At 38.6% G+C, this 23,741-nt stretch overlaps 1 protein-coding gene across 2 annotated transcripts in view; it reads right to left on the reverse strand.

Annotated features, from left to right (window-relative positions):
• The window catches only part of CSRNP3 (cysteine and serine rich nuclear protein 3), a 152,652-nt gene that overhangs the window by 22,825 nt on the left and 106,086 nt on the right, over nucleotides 1–23,741 (reverse strand). For both annotated transcript variants that reach the window (XM_055308285.1, XM_055308286.1), the window contains exon 3: nucleotides 1,217–1,476. In XM_055308285.1, the coding sequence (XP_055164260.1) occupies nucleotides 1,217–1,476 (260 nt within the window). The remainder of the gene's footprint in view (nucleotides 1–1,216; nucleotides 1,477–23,741) is intronic.

The following is a 23,741-nucleotide window of genomic DNA, read 5'->3' on the forward strand; positions in this document are numbered from 1 at the left end:
TGCAGTGGTTAGGTCAAATGCAGTTTGGTCATAGCAACGGTATGTTTTGCACAATTCGAGGCTTTGGCTGGTTCTTTAGTCAGCTTCTTCCTCAGACACTTCTTCTTCAGCAGTTTCTAGCCAGGTTAGCCACTGATTTCACCTGGAATGAAGCCTTGCCTTTCCCAGCAATCTCTTGGGTTGTATCTTTCCAAGCCCAGCCCTCTTTTCCTTTCAAAACCAGCCTGTCACCAAGAGCTGTTGACTTTACTCTCGAAACTTCTTCCTCTGTCCATTTCTCTTCATCTCTCCTATCATCAGTCTATCTAACTCACCATCATCCTTCTCCTGGACTATTGCGATAGCCTCTTAACTGGTTAATCCTGTATGCTCCCCCACCCTTAAGCATGGCAGCCCTTACCCCAAAACTATTCTCACAGCATAGGATGAACCCGATCATATTATTCTACTACCCTGATCCCAATGCCCAAAACTCTCAGATGACTTTTGATGGTCTTAGATGAAGAGAAAAAAAGGTGCCTTAACATGATCTACAAAGTCTCGTTCTGCCTCCTCCATGTATAGTCTTCTTCATGAAGTAGACTCTGTTCCAGCTACACTAGTACTCACTATGCTTCCTCCTCCAGCACAAGGCAGTTCTGGCTCTTCCTGTTGCCTGAACCACTCTTGCCAACCCTTTGGCTTAGTTAGTTGTTCGGATTTCCATTTAGTCGTCACTTCCTTGAAGACGCCTTCCTTGACCTCTGGACCACACCAATGCCCCGTTACATACTTTCACAGCCTTTGCAAATCTCCTTTATAGCACTTAATGAAGCTATGATTCTATTTTGTCTACATGATTGATTCTTTTCTTTCCTATTAATATAAAAGTTCTAGAAGAGAATGGACCACATCTATTTTTGATACCAGTGGGCCCCAGCCCAAGCATAGGCTCTATGACCTGGTGGTACTCAATAACAAATATTTATTGAATGAATAATTAAATGATGTCAGATAGGCTTTCCACATAGCTTTCAGTGAAGACACTACTGTTTTCGCTTAAAAGAAAAAAAAAAAAGCCTCAGCAGGCAGGTAGTCTGTTGTGTAAAATGTCCAGCTTGGTCCACGACGTATGAAAAGTATGAAAGTATGTAACAAGTATGAAAACGGATAATTCAACCAAATCAAGGTAAGGATACAAGGTTTTGCAAAAAGTGAGCTCCTAATGCTTTTTTACCTTTAGTTTTAAAGAGTTCAGTTTTTCCTCCCTGAGGTGTTCTCTCAACATCTCCCGGTGGAGCCTCTCTTGCTCTCTTGCAAATTCACCAAGAGTGTACTGGCGCACGCTGTTATGGCGGCTGGACATGCCCAGGGTGCTGCCCCCTTGACTGGGCACACTCGTGAAACCTTGCCTCCTGGTGAAGTAGTACACGGTGACACAACTGAAATGCACATTCTTTGTCCTTAGCCGCTTCTCTCTTTTGAGGATGGAGGAGGCTGGAAGAGAAAGAAACAATTCAGTGAACACCTACGGCAACAGGTTTCAGATGAGGTGAAGAATTAGAAAGTGCCATTTGATGATATTGAATCTACAGTCAACCCTTTTGGGCTAGGAGACACTAAAAATGTTGTATCTGAGAGCTGGCATAGATTTCTATTTCCTTTCTTGAATTTTCTTCTAGCTGTAGTAGAGTAGACTTTTAAGCCCTCTGTAATGGTAGTCTAAGCAAACTTTCAGGAAAGTTGCCAACAGTCTATGAGTCAGTGGCAGGATTTAATTTTATTTTCCCTAACGTCTTAAGTTTTGGTTTTATGGTTTTCACGAGAGTTGCATCATAGTCTAATCAGAAAAGACACACTACACTACAAAGTCTTATATTCTGGATCTTATTTTGATATCAGGGGCATTTGGCATAGAAAAATGTCTATTTACAAATTTTAGAAAATTTCACGAAGCAATAAAAACTCACATAAAAAGGCTCAGTGGCACTATTTAGACATTTTTACAACCTAGATCTAACAAAGCTTTGATTTGATAAGAACCCCACTAAAGCATTGCAGACAGTGGGATTTTAATACAAGTATATACTGAGATGATTGGCAATGGTCATGAAATACATCAGAACCTTTATTATTAGTTACAAGGCCACCAAGATGCATTGAACATCGTGTAAGTTTGAGATACACGCTGTGGTTGAGAAAGAGGGCCACACATTATAAACATGACCTTTTGGAGATGGAAGACATGCTAGACACCATCTAACCCGGTCCTTCTATTTTATAAAGTAGCCCAGACTTGCAGAATTTGAGTATTTTCAATGAAGGTAGTTAGTGGCAAGGCTACACTCAAACTTAAAAGCTCCCACTCTGGTGCCATATTATAGACACTTCTCCATTGGGGAAGGAAGTACACTGAATTGAGGAGGAAAATATAGAATCATGCTCTTATGGGTCATTTCCTTCTCACTGCTACCAATTTGTTGAGGTTCTAGCCCTCGATACCCCAGGATGTAAGTTTATTTGGGAACGAGGTCCTTATACAGGTGATCAAGTTGAGGTGAGATCATCAGGGTGGGTGCTAATCCAGTACAAATGGTGTCCATTTAAAAAGGGAAAATATAAACTCACATGCAGCGAGGGATGATGTAAAGAGACAAAGGGAGAAATCTGTGTGAAGATGGATAACAGAGATTAGGAGTATGCTGCAGAAAGCTAAGGGATGCCTAGGGCTACCAGGAGCTGGAAATGCAAGGAAAGCCACTGCTTTCATAGAAAGCACAGTTCTGCTAACATGTTGATTTCAATCTTGTCTCCAGAACTGTTGAGACAAGAAATTTTCGTTGTTCTAAGTCACTGAGTTAGTGGTACTTTGTTTCTAAACTAATATGCACATTCAAGTAGAAAAATAGGCAGAAACAATAAATGAGGCAAAAATCCTTGGATAGCAACAAGTAATATAAGCTAACGTTTATGGAGCTTATGGAGTACTTCCCAAGTGCTGGGCCACGCAAAGAATTTTACATGAATTATCTCATTTTATCCTTACATCTCCTTGGGTTGATATTACCCATGTCTCCATTTGAGGAAACCAAGTCACTAAAGGTTAAATAACATTGCTAAAGTCATATAACCAGTAGTGAAGCTGGGGTTCATTATTTCAAGGTCCAGGCTCTTAACCGCCATTTCACAGAGAGAGCTGAAGCCACCCTGAGGGAACCGAACAAGGCTGAAACTTGCTGTCATACTACTTCTGGTAGATGTCAACTGCTGCTGCCTTCAGAGATGATTTTGATTTGGAAGGCTACACAATGAGAGAAAAGGGACTACACTATCACTTTGAATTTATATAAGAATCTTCTAACAAGGGGGTTCAAGTTCCTTAGTCTCCTATGTCCTCCACCTCATAAAGCATTCAACCCAAATACAGAGAGGCTGTTATGATTAATCTCATTTCATGAATTGGTTTATTCAGTAAATATAAATCAAGGGCCTGCTATGTGCCAGGCACTTTCTGGATGATTGGATATATTGGTGAAAAAACCAGATGGTGATTCCTGCCCACATGGACCTTCCATTTCCAGCGATGAGAAACTCAGGCAGAATGAACAGACTCAAAAGTTTACGGAGTAAGAGAAATATGACATTTGGGCAAGGATTTCATTTTCCCAACTTCTTCTTTTTTCTACTGTTTTACCTCTCCAGAGGAGATTGCCAGAAAGCAAAGGCTTTCAAACGTGCACATAATTTCCCCATTTATTTATGTACATGTTCACTACACATACTTGTACTCCTGGCAGCAGAGACAGTTTTCAACTTTGATTTAAAAGCTCTGATCTGCTTCATAACGGTATGTTTAAATCATCTCAAAACAGGGAAGAATTTGTCAAAATGTGAAAGATTACCGTAGAAAGAAAAATTCAACAACCTGCCTACGAATCTGCCACCCTGACAGCCTCATCTGTCACCATCTTAGAGCAGGCGAGAGCTTCTGGTTTTGGGGTGATAACCTTCAACCTTTTTCACTCTTATTATCATAAAATGATGCCCTTCAGACATTATCTTTCAAGGCCATGAATTTATAAATTAAAAAATATATTTTAATGAACCCATTTAAAATAAATATTATAAACATCTCTGATGATTTTATTACTTATTTTTTTAGACAATTCATGGTAGTAGTCTAGACAAATTTTCTTTCATTTTTTAAAAAGATTTTATTTATTTTTTTTCACAAGAGACACAGAGAGACAGAGAGAGGCAGAGACACAGGCAGAGGGAGAAGCGGGCTCCATGCAGGAAGCCCGATGTGGGACTCGATCCTGGCTCTCCAGGATCACGCCCTGGGCCAAAGGCTGGCGCCAAACCACTGAGCCACCTAGGGATCCCAACAGATTTTCTTTTTAACACTTATTTAGACTTGTACCTGTACTTCTAGATTATAAAAATTCTTCAATATTCTGGATAAATCTATTGTGATATGAATCTACTATTTCCTAAAAAGTCAGATTATATTTTCCCCAAAAGAGAGAGTTTAGAGACAATTTTCTAAGGCTTTGAGGATAACGATAGTGGCAGACTATAGAGTCCCTTCAGCGGGACTCTTGGCATTGCTAACATGGTCAAAGTGTGTTAGGATTGGATTGGTGTCAGTTCCTATCCACAAGGGTTTATAATTCAAACCTGTGCTTATCCTTGTCCTAGAATTTGCATATTATAAATAGCACCGTAAAAACAAAGATCGAAATGCCTATGGAATATGTTTAAAAGGAAGGCTTTGAAATACTATAAGATCAGCCTTATGGGAGATACTTTAAATGTGGCTTTCCTGAATATAGGAGCCACCCACGTCTCTCTTCTGATGATTGAATTGGAGCGCTAGAATGGGCCTTTATGGGCTATCTCCTGCCTCCAGGCCCCAATTTGACTAACATCGCAAAATGAAGCCATAAAAAAGAGTCTGTGTTCTTCAAGCCTGGGAAAAACAGGCCAAATTCACTCAGCACAGCTGCCTTAGGGAATCGGAAACCTCCCTCATATGCCTACCTACTAATTTGTGCCATTTGCAGAGGGATTGAACTCTACTTTGTGCCTCTATAGAGTTCAGAATTCATTTCACCACTGTGAGGTCAAGAGCAAGTAAAAAAAAGGGTGGAGGTGTCTTTCATTACCGCTTTGAAAATAATTAGTCTGTTTTCATACATGATACAAATTTTTTTGTGTGTCTTTCAACCTGTTTTCTTTGATCTCATTCATAGTTACCACCCGGAGGTTGAAGTGCGTAAATGCGGCAGTACTGTGTACACTGCCCAGGACAGCTCTGGAGAACGCCATTATGGCTCCCATCAGGGTACACTGCTGTTACTGCCAAATGATCACATTTTATGGAGATAGTATTGATCTTTGTAAACTACAGGAATAAATAGCACAGAGCAACTGATGTTAGTTGTCTGCAGAATATACCTTTCTTAAAATAATGCTTTAAAAGTGAATGAAGAAGACAATTGAGAAATTGTCTAGTTCACAATGCCAGGGTAAGAATGTAAGTAGACAAAATAATCCGTGCCATAAATTATATAGAGTTCATGCACAGAGTGAATTAAAAATGGAAGCCAAAACTCAGAACTGGACAGTGTGTTTCCAAGACCATCCAGGGAAGCCAATGCTGTGATGACATGAATATTTGATCCAACAGAGGAGATGAATATATCAAAGTATCACAGTTGAATCAAATTAAACTCTAAGAAAATGCTTCTGACTTGGCTCCACTTCCACACTCCTAAACCAACCTGTTCATACAAATTGGAATACATCTTCAGATCAACAAGACTATCTACTTGATACATTAATTTTTTTCTTTTGCTGAAAATAATCAAATTTGTTTCAGATGTTTAACAGTTATTTCTGAATATGCATAGTATGTGTCATTACACTGGAGATTGTCTTGTCTGCATGCGAGAGACCATGATGTGTCTGGGCCTATAAAATTGAAGACCAGATCTTAGACTATTGGCTCCACCACAGTGCAGCCACTCTGGAGCTAACTATGCTTGAGCAGCACGCTAGTTACCCTCTCAAGGCACTTGTTCTTTTTAATGTCAACAATCATCAGCAAAGCACTGTGAAAGCCAGAAAGGCAGAAAGCAGTAAGAGCTATGTTTTTTGGCACTAAATTTGGTACATGCAGGTTGAGAGTTTGTGGTCCAGTCTGATGTTAAACAAGAGGGAAATTATGGAAAATATTAATTCTACCATTTGGGTCTAAAGTCAATGATACACTTCTCTCTCCTATGCACTATGCTCAAAAGGAAAATACCAGATGATTTTTTTTTCAAAGATTTGATTTCTTAATTCATGAGAGATAGAGAGAGAGAGAGAGAGAGAGAGAGAGAGAGAGAGAGAGACAGGCAGAGAGAGAAGCAGGCAGGGAGCCCCACATAGGACTCGATCCTGGAACTCCAGGATCATGCCCTGGGCCAAAGGCAGGTGCCAAACCACTGAGCCACCCAGGCATTCCAATACCACATGATTTGTAAGTCTATATTTTGAGTTTATTTTTCATTTATTTGGGGGGAAGTTAGTCTAGGCAAAATGAGATTACTGAAATTAACTTATCTGGTAAATCTTGGGCAATAAAAACTCTTATTTTTTTTAAACATACACCCCGAATTAATCAGGGGCTCTCAAAGTGTGCATGTTCTTCTTTGAAAAACAAATGAAGATCAAATCAGTTATGAAGTCATGAAGCCTACCTAGCTTATAAACAAAAAATCTGATTTCATCAGAAAGTATTTTGTATAAAAACTAGCCTAATAGCTCAGATATTAAGTCGATTTCCAATGGTTAAAGTTATTAAGATAAAAAAAAGTCCCTAATCTTTACAAGTGACTTCTGTAAATGTCCAGTGATCATATTTTTATGTGTCCTCCAGCTTGCCATGGCAGTCCAGGTTGGCCCCTCTTGATTAGGTGTCAACTACATGGTCTCAAATCCCAACCACAGAGTAAAAATGGATCCAGCAACCAAGAAATATAGGAGTAGTTTCTTTGAAAATGAAGTCTAGTTTGCTATTAAAAGCAATCCTTCCTTGTTCTAGTTTTCCCCTTTTATTCCTTTAAGTTACATCCTCAAGCTTCCTGAAGATACTTGCCCCAGTCGCGCCATTTATTATTTTGCTCAAGTGAGGTATTTAGGGCACGAGTGAATCATTCAGGTGGGAGAAACTCCACAGGATTGATAATAAGGAAATGTCTGGAACATGAGTGAATGAGAGGCAAGACAAAAATAAGAACTGAGGATGTTTTCTTTCCGACTCATGAACAAAACCCAAATTATCTTAAATGTGGGATGTAAAGTGATCTATCATCTATGGCTAAATCCATGTTACGTTGTTGTGTACTCAGTATGTTATTTTATACTTGGTTATGAAGGGTAGAAAAACACATACAGACAGTCACAAACAAAAGAAAAAGAATCTCCCAAACAATTGGACAGGCACTACTGGGGTATACTCAATGTTTTGGAATTGAAGTGCTTTGCATTTCCTAAAAAGTAATCAGAACTAAGACAGAACCAGGAAATGTAAGAAAATGTCAGAATCCTCCAAATAATAAGTCAGGGTTTTTTCCCCTTTGTATTACTGCCCTTTTACTACGAAATAGCATTCAAAAACAAAAATCAAAGAAAAATAGCTCCCACTCACAGGGATGCCCTAGATGTCAAACCCAAGTTTGTATTTGGCTCCCTACAGTGTGAATGATAGCTCCAAATGCTTTTAAAATTGTAGCACATCTCTCTCCCGAGGCTCTAAATGTCACTCTTCCCCATCTCAAACCAACCAAACAACTCGTGTGCTAGTAAAGGGGCAAGCAGGCTTGCACCACATAAAATATGATAAACATACATAAGAACCAGTCATCATTGTGATTTCAGTCCTTCTGTAGGGGAGGAATAGTTTTATAATTCTCAGGCAAGATGAGGTAGTTTAATCATTTAGCTACACGTTATTTTCCATTCTAATACTAAGTTGAAAATATTCACAATGGATTTCCCTCAAGACTAATAATGTCTTTTGTGAATTGCAGCTTCTAAGTAAAAAAAATTCAAGATGACACCCTTTTGTTTAAGTCACCAGTTTGCAAAAACAAAACCAAACAAAAACCTTCTCATACAAGACTGTGTGAAGTCAGTTTTCCATCAAGATACGTCCACATGCTGCACATGCAATTCAACAATGACAACAACAAACCAGCAAAAATAGAAATAATATAAAAAGATGACCCTTGAGTCTGGATGACTAAAGCTTTGTTTTGGATCATGAACATGCATGTCACGTCGTCATCCATTCAGTCTGTCGGCTACGTCCATACAAGCAAGCGAGAGAACCGCACGGAGGGGACAGGCTCTCTCCTGAGTCTCTCCAGACAGCTACAGCCCATACTGCTCAGATGCTGCAAGCTGGTTTTGACATTATTGGGGTGCTTTTACAGCATAATCGTCTATTTGGCAGTTCTCAGCTTAAAAAAAATAAGATTTACCACCTAAGATTTTGATGTAAATTCAGAAAGCTGCATATAAAAAATTATGTCTAAGTGTAAACTTAGACCTCCCTCCCAGCTTTGATGTCATAAATAATTAAAATGACTAAATCACAAACAATGATTATTTTTCAGAACTAGCTATTTTTTATCCACACATTTCTATTTTATTCAAGATGTCCCCTGCACTCTCCCCCTAATTCTTATGAATAAAAAAAAAGGGAAGGAATCATTTGCTCTCATATGTGTTAAGACAGAAGGGATACATATTATATTTTAAAGTTATAAAATTGAAATTGAAAAATTGAAGCATCAAAATTTTAGAAAGAAATCATGTTCTCCTTTATAGATAATTGACTTAACACTAACCTTAAGCCCCCTTGCATTAATTTGATGTTCTACTGCAAGTGTGCTCTGACCGCAGAGTGCCCTAGCCATCAATAGAAAATGCGATTGATATTGGGGATGGTGAATTGCCAAACTAAAATAAATTTAGATCAAACTATAGATTAAATAATACCACTCACTGAGTGATCTACTCATTTTCATTCTAATTTTCATTTCTTCTCAATCCATCCATCAAATTTACAGGGACTCGTATCATCAATTTTGTTGTTCCAATTCTATGTGATGTGCAGTCTTCCTTCCGATTCAGTTTTGTCTTTTTGTAATACATTACTTAAATGAAATTTATAAATTCAAATCCTTGCATAAAATATTTGAAACACAATGTTATGTGAAATGGTTTTGCTAAATCTGCTCAGTTTTGCCCAAAGTAGACTGGAAATTGGGAATTTTCTCCATCTGGTCCACATACTCCTCTAACCACCTGACATTGTTACTGGTAGGAGCTATTTTTATAGGATTTTGATCAAGTCAATTCTTTTCTCTTTTCACACTATAGACATCTCTTTAGATAATACTAAACTTTTCCAAGGAATCTGGAGGATTCAATGTTAACATTTACACATGGAACATATGGCACATACATTGTTATGGAGGTGTTTATTTGTCTTCTTATTCGTAAAGGACATTTCTTTATTGTAAGCATGTAATATTACTAATGAATTAGAGAAAACATGATCCTGTCCTGGGACCCAGAAAATAATAAATTGTTAAATAATGTAATCAATCAAAACTCTGAATTCTAATAATTGCTACGATCCATTGTACAAATTACCTTCATGAGCATCCGCGTGTCTCAGTTCCTCCATTAATATTTTCAGAATTATGTTTATCTACCTCATAGGAATATTACCAGGAATAATTACCTTTGTAAAAAGCCTTAAGAATCACAGACGGAAAGCATTACATATACAGAGTACTATCTTGGTGATGCTGTCAAAACCAAATAAAAAGTACTCCTCTATTATCAGTGAGAAAATAAGGACCACCTACTTCCCAGTTTATTTCCTTAATTTCTCATACGTGCAATTAAGCCCTAAAACCTCCTGCTTAAGAAACACATTTCACTACTGCTAGAGAAACAGCCATTTGCAAAATATATAAATTTATACTCTCATTTTATTAGAATCTCAACATGGATATCATCTTAAGACCATACTGTTTCTTACTGGGGGAAAAAGGTGGTTGTTACTACACATAAATAATCGTAGCCCTGGCTGCAGTCCAAGATGTAAGCACTTTCCTGTGCTGTCTCAGCAATTCTCCTGATGTCAAAGACACATTAAAATAAATGGGAACCATATGGCTCCGCAGCAGAGTACCCGCACTCTTACAACCGAGAGGGCAATGCGATTCATTACCACCATCAGAGAAATATTTTGGGGACATGGAATATCTCTCAATGCAAAATAAAGCTGCGTGAGGCAGGCCATTTGATTAAAATCTGCACACAATGACAGAGGAGACATTTGCTGTTCTCCGGCTCTGCTAACCTGTTCTGCTGCTTTTTATATTTTCTCCATACCACCGTGAGCCTCTCCTGTTAGAAGAATTAAACAGCACTTTCCACCTGCTCGATGACTTTCCCACACAGTATTTCATCTGGTCCCACAATACAGCCCCATCAAGCCTAATATATCATGATAATCCAGGTCAGAACATCACTTAACAATAACCACAACCAAACCAAATCCAAAGCTTCAAAAACAAGAGCAACAAGACGTTTCTAAGATCCAGCCATTCTGGAGAGCAACACAGAGTCAAAGATTATATGTTGAACTTTGACCTTTGCCAGGAAGGATGAAATCTGGAAGCATTTTTTTTTTAAATATGAAAGCCTAAAAGGCCTTTACTATATTTATCCCAAATAGAAATCCAAATCATTGAGAAACATAAAAGGAAGAAATTCATCAATGCTGTATTACTGGCTCCATATGTCAGAAATCTAGGTTTAAAAAAGAGACACGGCTGCAGAGTTGGGATGAAAGATGAGGCTGGGAATGCAGCCAGCGGGAGGGGGCGGCTGGGGTTACTGAGGTGCTGTCAGTGAGTGATTTGGGAGGACTGTAAACATCAAAAGCAAAAAGAAGAACTTTTAACTATGACTTTTTCTCTAATGCACATATTTTTTGATTGAGCATATGCTTCAATTTTTAATATCGCCCTGATTGTCTGTTTTAATGTTTTTTTAAGACTATGAATCGCTTCAGCACCATGTCTGGCATAATAGCATTATCACCCAACATCTACTAGAAAAGTAAAATCAAGACTCATCCCAAACGTCAACTCCAGAAAGCCTTTCATAGACTGCCTAAGAATGAGGTGAGTGCTCTTTTTACGAATTTCTGGATCATCCTTGCCTTGGCACTGATATGCACTGAGTGTGCATTTCTTTTCTTTTCTTTTTTTAAGATTTTATTTATTTATTCATGAGGGACACAGAGAGAGAGAGAGGCAGAGACATAGGCAGAGGGAGAAGCAGACTCCCTGACGGGTGCCTGATGCAGGACTTGACCCCAGGACCTGAGCCAAAGGCAGATGCTCAACCACTGAGCCACCCAGGCGTCCCTGAGTGTACGTTTCTACTCTACTATGAGCTTCAGACCTCAGGCACAAGGACCCTATCTTACCATCTGGGGAAACTCTCGGCATAGGATTCCTTGATTAGTGTCTGTTTAACTAAATTAGATGAATGAATAACTGAACTCTGGGCTAAGCACATATTTACATTTCCTAAATATGTTTTCCCTAATCTTAAATGGTAAGGTGACATTTAACAGCTCTTCCCTGAAGCTTCAGGCTCAACACGTCTTCCTTCCTCCCTTCCTTGCTGTTAGTCATTTTATTTCCCCGCCGGGGTCCTTTTCAGTGAAAAATAAAAATGTATGTATTGGAGAGAGGACACATCGCCCTCATGGCTTGAGGGTACATGTAACATTTGTATTAGGAACCATTTGAAATATGCTATATTTTACATATCAGAAGATCTAACATAGCAAGCCAACTCTGGCATCATAAGAGACCTCTAAACAATCCATCAATAATGAGCTTGTAAATCCAACTCTAAAAAGCAAGTAGTGGGGAGGAGGAAGAGTTACCTGAGAATTACAAAATAATTTTGAAAGAGAAATCCCGCTGACAAAATATCACTAATTAGTATTGACCTCCAGCAAAAAACATGACTGAAATTCCTGCCTTCAGCGGTCCATTAGTGATAGATCTACAAAATGATTCTCTCTCTTAGTATTGAAATTGTCATCTTTGCCTCAGAGCAGGGATTGTCCTGTGAAAATAAAAATCATATTGCTCAAGATTTATTAATTTCCCATGAAACTTTATCATATATTGTCATGTTATAAGACAATGTTTCTCTTTTTGGTGGTAGTGGCGAAGAGACACAAGTAAAAGGCCCAGGTGACATCCTGAGACAAGGAGCAGAAATAAGCCAGGAGAATTCTAAATTTTTGTTAAAATATAAAAGCAGGACAGAACCGAAACAATATGGGCTAGAATAGACGTGGAATGAGGGCAGAAACCTGTCATGCATGGGACTGGTTTTACCCTAAAGCTACAAAGTCATCCTGTGGATGTTTCACAGATGGAGGCAAAAGGCATGCGACTCTTGAGTCCAAATAAAACTTTACAGTTCGTGGCACAGCAAAAAGCACGGGCATCCTATTTCTGTTGTATTCTTTGTCCTCCAAACTGTCCACGGCGGCAGAGAAATGCTACACACGGCAGGTCTGCATTGTACCAAAGGCCTAACGAGCTTGAGAACCCAGGGGTTCTTGGCACACAAAAAGAATCCCATTCTGTGTCCCCAGAGGAGACATAACCTCATCCCTCAAGGTTGCTTCCTACCAACCCAACACTGCGTTCTTGAGATCCTCAGAAAGACACGTAGGAATGCAAAAACCTATGGAAGTTTTTAAATTTATTTATGTTGTTCATTCATATATCCCAAGCACCTGGAATAGGGTCTGGTGTAATATTCAGTACATCACTGTTTAATGAATGAGTGGGATTTATTGATGGGCTTCTACTCTTATTAAACCTTGTAATTCTTGTAAAATGATCATTTCACAGGCATGTTTAATGTGACTATCCCTTAGTACGGGAAAGCAATATTCATAACACACGAAGAAACAATGTTTCCTGCAAAATGTCTATGAACTAAAGAGTTTCTTGAAGAATGTTTAGTGAGGTATTTTTATTCCTATGAAGTAAATCACTTTTTTTCTCTAGGTCTCTTCATAGTTCATGGATACTTCCTATCTTGTCAAAGGAGACAACCAGTCCACAGATCTGTAGCACAATTTTGGCAGCTCCCAAGACTGGTGTCAGCTACTATCACATCTAACGACGCATAGGAAAAAAAAAATATATATATATATATATATATATATATTTAAGAATATATATTATAGGTATCTCCTGGATGCATAGCAATCCCAAAGGATCCATGTTTGCCCTTTCCTATGCTATTATGACATGTGGATTATTTGCTACAAGAAAGTTTTTTTTGTTTTTGTTTTTTTTCCCCAAAGCCAAATGTAATCTCAGGTTTGGACTATATAAGGAAGAAGGGTAAAAATAAAGAGGTTTCTTTTTCTTCTACATTTTAAGTGTTTGTATTTCTTGGGATGGAAATAAAAACTGAGCAGAGTAATGAGTATAAAAGCAGGATTCATCCTCTCCTACCTTTAAAGAGCATCACTCTTCAATGACTTCTGTTTGTTTTGTCATCTGGAGCAAACTCAAATTCCAAAACCTGGTTCTCAGCATTCTTTACTAATCAATTCCTCTGACTTCGTTCTCACATGCCTATGGTCTTCAATGTCTTTGAGTCTAGTTTTTAAGTGATTTACACTAGCATAATATTCATCACTAACCCTGCTAGAGAACCATGGCACTCACCAAACAGGCTCTTGGAGTTTGAAGTTGGAGAAGGGAAAAGTAAGTAGAATCAATTTAAGGCCGACCCTACCTTGGCCCCCAGACTTCTAGTCTTTGGTGAAGGATTCAGGAAGGATAACACAGGATGTTTTTTTTTTTTTGTTTGTTTTTTTTTTTTTTTGAGTGTGTGAATAATCTTGGAAGAGCTGAGGGACTACGATGACTACTATTATTCCCAGATGGTAGTGGATATAATTACTTTTCTTCAACAGCTACCCCTTTTTCTTTAGTAAGTCATTGGAATTGAGAAGGACTGGAGGAGGCCATAGGCAGCTTTGAACAAAGAATTCTTTGGGGAAGAGAGGCGCAACAATCCAGGGGTGCCCCAGGACAGCTTGAGGGTATTGGGGCAAGATGAATGAGGACCTGGTGAGCCTGTGGTCTAGCTTAAAATTTCATGAAATTCATTACTACAGCAATGTAATTTCCATCATTTATACATAAAATAAGGATATACATGTCAATTGCACCGACAGAGGCGTGCGATCACAAAAATGTGGGAAACTCCTAGTACACGAGACGTGAAACTGTCTAAAAGACAAACTGGGCTACTTTCAAAGTATTGCATCTATCAGTGAAATTTTATTCGTGTGTTTACCAAGTGCCAAAGACCTTTCTCACTGCTTTATAGGTATTAATTCACTGAATCCTCGAGTCAGTGCAATCATGGTTTGAATGGGTAAAACTGTACCGATTTTACAAATGAAAGTGAGGTCCAGAGAGGTGAAGCAATTTACCAAAACTTCACAGCTGGTAGCAGAGCAGCCTGATTTGAATGCAGACAGTGTCAGTCCATAGCTCAAGCTGTTATCTTGACAACATACTGCCTCCCTTTCTTAGTTCTAGAATGGGCTAAAACTCTTTCTTATATTCCATGAACACCTGCTCCCACAACCCACAGAATCCAAAATCATGGCAATGATAATCTAGCTGCATTATTAAGAAAACACGAAGAGAGAAAGCAAGTTGCCTGTGCCTTGGAAGCCGTTAGAAGCAGCATTAGTAGCAAATCATTGTGAACCTCTGTTGTTTTATTATCAGACCACTAGTAGCCTGGAGCCATAAATCCTAAAGACACAGGCTTTGGAATCAGACGCACCAGTGGGTTCATTGCCACCTTGGGTCAGTTGCTTAACTCCTGTTTCCTTGTTTGGAACCTCCGGCTATAGTGAAGAAGCAGAGGTTATAAACATGAACTCTGCAGCCACAGCACTTAGTTCAGATCCTGGGTCTGCCATTTACTTGTTATGTGACCTTGGGCAAGTTACTTACTCTTTCTACGCCTTATGTTATAAAATGCCTTTAATAATAATACCTACTGCATAGTGTTGTTACAAGGATTATAAATTAATATTTATAAAGCGTTAAACAATGCCTGGTGCATAGTACTGTATAAGTGTTTGTTAAATAAAAATAAAGAAATCAATAAATCATTCATATAATTTGGATTCACATAAATCATTTATATAAAGCAGTAGAGTGTCTAAATAGAACGACCAATATGTGTAAACTATTTATCGGCAGGGATTGGTCCCACATGACAAGGGCTTTACAATAAAAATGTTTTATTCTGTACAAAATAAGTGTTTTATTGTTGTACTTTAAACGTACAACATTCTGTACTTTAAAAACGTTTTGGGAGGTTTCTTGCATTCATTTTGGTACATTTTGGACATTGAGTATCTGACATATCTGACAGAGAATTGATATATGTGTGTGTATGTGTGTATATATATGTATGTGTATATATATATATATATATACTGCAAATATATACTGCTATATATATATATTTGGAATTTTGCAAAGTCCAAGGATTGCATCTGTGACTAAGAGAGAAAATGTACCCTTAGGAGACATTTAGTCTAAGGGGGATATGTTAATTGATTTTGTGGAGAAGAAAAATAGAGGCTCCAACTGGTTTTCACCAAGGTCACAAGCTGGGAAATGAGGCTCACATTCGTCTCTATCTGCCTTCATGTGGGAGCCCTTTGCATCTCCCCGTGAAGTGTTTCTCCTCAGGTGTCAGCATATTGATTTTGCCAGTCTCAGCTTCGCACTTTCCTTGCTGTGGGTATGGTACTGCCTGTCTGTATTTCAAAATTACAGGATTTAAAGGACACTGATTTTTACTCATTCCCTTTAAAATGATTTGTATTTATCTGTCCATTCATTCAGTTTTTTACTTACCTATAATTTTCACCATTCAACTGTGGCCAGGCTACTAAAATATGAAGATAAAGTAGGGGCACCTGAGTGGCTCAGTGGTTGGGCATCAGCCTTCAGCTCAAGGTATGATCCCGGGGTCCTGGGATCGAGTCCCACACCGGGCTCCCTGCAGAGAGCCTGCTTCTCTCTCTGCCTATGTCTCTGCCTCTCTCTCTCTCTCTGTGTCTCTCATGAATAAATTAATAAAATCTTAAAAAAATAAAATATGAAGATAGAGTCAATCCTTGTTATTCATGGATTTTATATTTGTAAATTTCCCTACTCGTTAAACCTTATATGTAACCCCCAAATCAATATTCGTGGCACTTTCATGGTCATTCACAGGCCCAGAGCAGTGAAAAATTTAAGTAGCCTTACATTCCCAGCTGAGGCCAAACATGGTAACTGTCCACCTTCTTGTTTTCACTTTAGGTCGTATGTTTAGAGCCACATCATTTGCACTTTTGGGCTCTTCTTTGGTCATTTTGCTGTTTAAAATGGCCCCACCATGTAGTGCTGAAGAGCTGCCTTGTGTTCCCAAGTGTGAGAAGGCAGTGATGTGTCTTCTTGAGAAAATAGATGTGTTGGAGAAGCTTGGTTCAAGCGTGAGTCACAGTGCTGTAGGCCACGAGTATAATGTTAATCAAGCAACAATATATACTCAGTAAGGTGTCTTCAAGATACAAATACACTAAACAAAGTATGTATTGATCAGTGGATGAAAACATTATGACCAGAAGCTCCTAGAAACCTGACCCTCTATTTCCCCTACGAGCAGGGGTTCAGTATCTGCTAATTTAGTATTCGCTGTAACCTGATAGAACATAACCACCGTGATAATGAGAATCAGCTGTATGTACTTTTCTTCTCTGTGGGCCATTTTCCCAACAACTGATTGATGAGTGAAGCTAATAAATAGGTGACATAAAACGATACTCAAATGTTTAGCATATATAAAGTATTCAACCTCACTAATAAATAAAAATAAAAACAATAATAAAGATCAAGCTTCTCTCATCCACTTAGTAAATAATACAAAATTATAATAATCCTAAATTGTGGCAATAGTATGAAGAGATGAATACTTTTCCATACCATTATACATTTTCAAAACGCAATTTCTCAATATATACCAAGAGCCTTAGAAAAATCTTCAACTTTTTGAATAAAAATAATTCTGAATCTAGGACTAAGCCTTCAGGATATAATCAGAGCTTTAGAAAATTATTTGTATCCAAGCATGCCCATCGTTAAGTTATGCATAATAATGACAAATCAAAAACCACCTAAATACTCAACACTATAGAAAAGGTTGAGTAAGATGAGGTTCTATATGTATGAAGAGATCTTATAGCTAGTAAAATTAATAAGATCTTGCAGATGGTTTTTAACAATACTAGATAAGGTCTGTTATAATGTCCAGTGAAAAAAATAGTAGATTAGAAAAAACATTGCTGAACAATATATAGCAATTATAATAATATACAAAGGAAATATTAGGACAGTACACTAAAATGCAAATATTGTTATTCAGAATGATAGGATTATATATGTATTTTTAAGTCTGTTTTATACTGTTTTGAATTTTCCAACTTTTATACAATTAACATCACAAAGAGTAAAAAGTTTTCAGACTTCTTTAAACTCTCCCTTTTGCATTTTAAGAAACACTTCTTGGGTAGCCCGGGTGGCTCAGCGGCTTAGCGCCGCCTTCAGCTCAGGGCCTGATCCTGGAGACCCGGATCGAGTCCCACATCAGGCTCCCTGCATGGAGCCTGCTTCTCCCTCTGCCTGTGTCTCTGCCTCTCTCTTTCTGTGTGTCTCTCATGAATAAATAAATAAAATCTTTTTTTTTTTAAAGAAACCCTTCTCTATACCTTTCTGAACATAAGACAATAAAATTGCTTAATATATTCATGAAGTGGCATTACTCTAAATGAGTCATCTTATACCCTAGCACTTATGACCATATGTTTCCCATTTTCAAAATTCCGTTAAACATAGGTACAAGTACCAATATATAGAATTCCATAAAGTATGTTCAAGAGCCTAAACCAGACTATAATGGCTATGAATGTATCATTCCTTGACTGTCCTATCACGACCAACTGTAAGTACTAACTTTGAGCCAATGTGAATGGGCCTGGAAATGCATTAATAGCTCCATCTCCATTGCCATGCCGGGAACACACTTAGTCTGTCCTTTTTCTCAGGGCATACTCATATGCACTGGATAGTAGCATTCCTGCCAAATCGGTATATAAAGACCCAGATAGTTCGAAGAGGGTAAGAGCTCTAGTCTCTATTACCCCTTTCGTCCTACTCAGGATTTGGTCTTTGTTCCTTTAATTGCAAGCTATTTTACGAGTTCCTGCTATAGCTTTGTCGAATCATCCTAAAAGCATAGCATTGTGACCTGCCTATTTCTCTGATCCAGCCATACTTCTTTCCACTATATCAGACATTTACCTAAAAATAAAAAACAAAACCTAGAAAATTGGCCTAGATTAGAACTGAGTATCCCATAACACCTGCAGCATTGTGACTAGGACTGCTGGTTGTCTCACACAGGGGTAAAACCTACTGTCCAGTGACTGCCCTCAGTCCCAATCCACCGAAATCTCTGGGCTCTGCTCCAGCACTGATAAAAGCCCCCAAAGCCTTCTTTGGCCCCAAAGGCTAATAAATAGCTAATGCTTAATACTCAAAAAAAAAAAAAAAAAAAGAAAAATAGTATTAGCCTGATGGAATTTTGGAATGGGTGGGAACGTATCCATAAAGTCTAAGTTTTCTAGAATTTAAATATGCACATGACTTATATATACAGATAACACCCATTTTTGTTTTACAGTCATATATCCATTTATGATAAGTATATCTGATTGATTTGTTAATTTGGTTCTTGTGAAGCCAAGGTTATACATGGTGATAGTGGTCACATGTCACATGTTTTGCACATCAATGCTATTAGTTATGAGAACTTAATGGGAGAGAAGTATGTGGATAACACAAAAACATCAACATTACTGGGAAAACACCTCAAGACACATGTCTTACTGATGGAATTAGAAAAATTTTCCTCATACACAGATCTCTAAAAACACACCAATTATCTTCCTATGTTATTCACTCTTTCAAATAGCTCCTCACCTATGCACTCTTAATTTATGCATCCAATTATGAGCGCATACATTCATATTTATTCATTCACTGAATAAATATCTATTAAGTACCTATAACCCATGCAATTTCTAAGTGGGTTCTGCATAAATTGTCAATTTGTCTATATATGAGTTTGTCATTGGCCATAGCTGATGAGAACAAGGAAGTTCATTAGATCCAACAGAAGACATTGTTGCTCTTAATGTTAATGGGAATTCTATTAAAACAATGATAAGAACAAGAAAGTTCATTTGATCCAACAGAAGATATTGTTGCTCTTAATGTTAATGGGAATTCTATTAAAACAATGTCATGTGTTTACACAGATTCGGGAAACAGAGGAAAAACAAAAACCAGTTATTTTTTTACCCCTAAGTCTGCTACTCCCCATGTTGTGTTTGGATATGTGAGTTAGGGAGCAGAAGCTAGAGGGATCAAAGGGCTTTGCATGATGGAAGGAAGTGACTTGCAGCTCTCAGGGCAGCACTTCGGGAGGGAAAAGAGAATGAGTGTGGAGTGAGGAACAGTAGAGTCACAGAGATGAAGGAAGGTTGCATGTTTTACCATGCAATGATTACCCATGACTCTGAAATCAATTTTCAGTTCTACAGAATCATGTGATTCTGGCTTGCAATCCTGGTGAATTGCACTGGGCCATGACCAGAACAACTAGATGACTACTATCATCTAACACAAAACCTAGACCAGCCTAGACTAGTCTTACCACTAGGTAAGATACTGTATGTAACCAAGATAATTCTGTCTCACATGTAAATAATATATGGATAAGATTAGGGATTTAAAATAGCTTTTGTCCTGTGGATACGAACATTCTATGATGCCATGTTCTTACTGGAGCACAAATTACTCACTTGCCCTTTGTCACTCGCTGTTTCTTTCCGCCTCACCAAACACCAGTCCCTTTATCAAAGCAGCTGATTATCCCAGAGAGTCAAGTCTCAAATGTGCCTCTGAAAATGAGTTTCTGAAGACTTTGGAATTTAAAGTTTCCACTTAAAATCTCCTCCTTTCCTGGGGGGGAATAGAGGCAGATTTTTGTCAACCAAGATGAATTAAAATGTCTTCTGTGGCACTGGGGTACATTTTTAATATATATGGAGGCAAAAGAATGAGTTTCTCCAGGTTCTGCCCACTGATCTCCACTACGATCACAGTAAGCTTTTCAAACAGAAGAGGATGACCTCATGGGCACCCCGGGGGCCCCGCCTGGCTGCACTGCTTTGGCAGCTCTCCCACTGATCAGATGTGCTGCCACAGGGCTTCTCAGTGTGTACAGTAATTCACAGGGGGAGAGCATTCAGCTCCCTCTGCTGAGAACACCAAGACAGGAGGTCCAGGTGGCTCCTCCCCCAGCTCCAGCTTAAGTGCTGGGAAGGCTCTCCTCAGGATGCAGGGGCTGAATCCACAGCCTGCTGGGTCTAGAGCACACGGGGACTGTAAGCACTCCGGGGCCTAGCAAGATGAACAGCACAGGGCTCCAGACGAGATTACAATATAGACCACAGAAGCACATAATATAGTAAGGCCACCATAACAGTGTCAGGACGGCTTTCCTCCACAGGTCGGTTAGCATTCTGAAATGTAATCACCATCACCTAACAGGTAGGTCTCTTCACGACATCGTGAGCAAGGGACATGCTTCACCAGTCTCTATATTCTTGTCACCTAGCACGAGACCTAGCACACTTCCTCGTGAAATCTATGTCTTTATTCACAGAGGCCATCTCTAAGCTCCCTGTGTGGGAGAGCCACCTGCCCATCCTTCCCTCCATTCCTTCCCCCCATCCATTCCTTGCCCTCTTCTATTTTTTGTCAGAGTCCGTATCCCCTGCCTGATGTTACGTATCAGTCTACTACGCACCTTGACCATCAACACATATGCTTTGTTAAGAACAGGGCCTTTGTCAATCTTACTCACCATTGTATCTTTGGTGGGTGCTGACAGAGGAGGGTCTGTTTATACTTCACTTACTAGCTCAATGCACCAATATGTACTGAGCACCTACTATGTGTCAGACACTATTCTCAGCACCGAGGAAATGAACAAAGGCATAAGACACAAGACCTGGTATTCAGCAGGAAAGAGGTGAACAGGCTATTTTAACAGTTTGGTTTTATGTTTAAATCTTGCAATCAGGAGACTGGATTTTTATTCTGTACTCAGTGGGAAGTCTTGGGAAGCTAGTGAGCTGGGGGATTGAAGTTATTATGTGGAAAACAAAGAAAGGCATTAGAAAGTTGAATAAAGCAAGACTGAGGATGCTGCGAATCTCAGAAGGGATTGCTTTCTTTTTTTTTTTTTTTTAATTAAAAAATATCTGAACATTTCCCATGCAGGTTCATAAGAAATCCTGGAAAAAATAACAAGATCAAAATGTTATTAATGGCAGCACTGGAGGCTCCGTGATAGGCTGGTACATTCTTTCTTAAAGATAGAGACTCAAAACCTGCTGGCTGCAGGAGGTTAACGCTCCTATTCCAACACAGTTATGGGTGATTTAAATGATAGAAAGAAACAATAAAGGACAGTCCCGGCTGCCTTCCTTTGAACAATACAATTGCATTATCAGTCCTCTGGAGCAGGGCATCCCTAAGTTTAAATCACTTGATGGTATTATCTAGTAACGACTGGGATGAATGCTTAAGAGACGTTAAATAAGCTTAACCCCATAATCAATGTCTGGCTCACTCAGGTGGTCCTTTTCCTCTAAGTTTAAAGTGACAGGAACATTTGCATTAAATATGATTTAAAAATGTTCAAAAATTCCAGAATATATCAAAAAGGGAAGGTAACTAACATTTCTCACATGTTTACCACAGTGCAAAGCATGTCTCATGTTTTATCTCATTAATTCTCAGCACGGCCCTACAGATGAGATAAAGGAGCTCTATTTTGCAGTTATGAAGTGAAAACTGACAGCTGGTTAGTCCCTTAGTTTAGCTGTTGTTCAACCCACCTCGAGAGTGCAAAGTTCTGATAACAACAGTAGCAAAATAAAGATGTGGGTGAACCATGGGGCACAGCATAATTATACTTGTTGGAAATATCCCATGAAAAAAATAATCATTTAATTCAAGGTTTTTCTTATGAATCAAAATGAGATATTCTGATGAAAAATTTGTTAAAATTTAAATGATTTAGATTTGTTGATTTTTAGATACAGATTTTTAAAATGTAGATGTAAGGCTCTAACGTCCCATTGCAAGGACAATGAAGAGAGAAACAACATTTGGTTTATTTCACTTTTTTTTCTTTAAAGGATGATACATTTGTTACAGTGACAATAAAAAAGAACATTTCCTCACTAAATTCAGAATTAATATCTAGGTTGTATTCTAAGCACTCGTGAGATGTTTGATGGTTTTCTATTATCATTAGTGTGATGACGGTCATATCTCATTTTGTTTCTAGGCTGGGCCATGCAAGCAAGTCTTGAGGCGGTGCTTTAAATGCCAACAGTATTTGAGCCCGTTCTTTTGAAACAGGTTCATACATATTTTATTGAAGGGGTCAACAAACTTTTTTCTATAAAGGGCCAGATGGTAAGCATTTTGGTTTTGTGGGCCATTCGGTCTCTTGCAACTATTCGACTCTGCTATTATAGTGCAAGAGCGGCCACAGACCATATGTGCAATATGTAAATGAACGAGAGTAGTTGCATTCTAATAAAACTTTACTTACAAAATAGGATGACAGGACGGGTTTGGCCTACAAGGGTTGTAGTCTTGCTGAAATCTATAAAATAGATTATCGCTATGAAAATAGAATCCAAATACAATGACATATTCTGGTTGCCTAATTGCTAATTTGTGTCATTTGTCTGCTTCCTCCTCTGTTAGACTGTGGTCTTTGGGAGCGTGGAGTGCATTTTGCTTTTCTTTAATATCTCTAATCCATTCAGAGCAGGATAGCTGGGCAGTGGCAAAGAGCTTCTGTAGGGGCATCCATCATGGGTTATAGAAATATCACTGGAATAAATAAAAGATATGTGCCAGGAAGACTGGATTTCCACAGAAAACTGGCAACTTATAAATTGGTCTTGTTCCCACCAAAGTCAACAGCTCCCATGAGTGAGAGTATAAAAAGACTTCACTGGCATCACTAATCTCTGTTGAGGATACACATGGCGTGCACACCATGCTGCTCCTTGCAACGACAGGCAGAAGCACCACGTTCCTGCACATATGCTGCCCCCAGCCCGAGTCAGCTGCCTGAAGGCGCAGTCACTGGGAGCTGAGATTCTGATAGCGCACGATGCATAACTGCTGTTTACTGGGAACATGTGATTTATTTTATCATTTAAATTTAAAACCCTCTTATATGCCTCCTCAGAAGTTATCTGGTTCAGAAAATTGCAATAGCAAGGCAATTACAATTAAGTTATAATGTTACATAATGTTTAGTGCAGGTAATAAATCTCTCATTTTGAACATAATGAAAAAGGTACACAAATAATTGAAAACCCTGGCCCTAAT

Source organism: Nyctereutes procyonoides, unplaced genomic scaffold, assembly GCF_905146905.1.
Source record: "Nyctereutes procyonoides isolate TBG_1078 unplaced genomic scaffold, NYPRO_anot_genome, whole genome shotgun sequence".
Classification (NCBI taxonomy): Eukaryota; Metazoa; Chordata; class Mammalia; order Carnivora; family Canidae; genus Nyctereutes; species Nyctereutes procyonoides.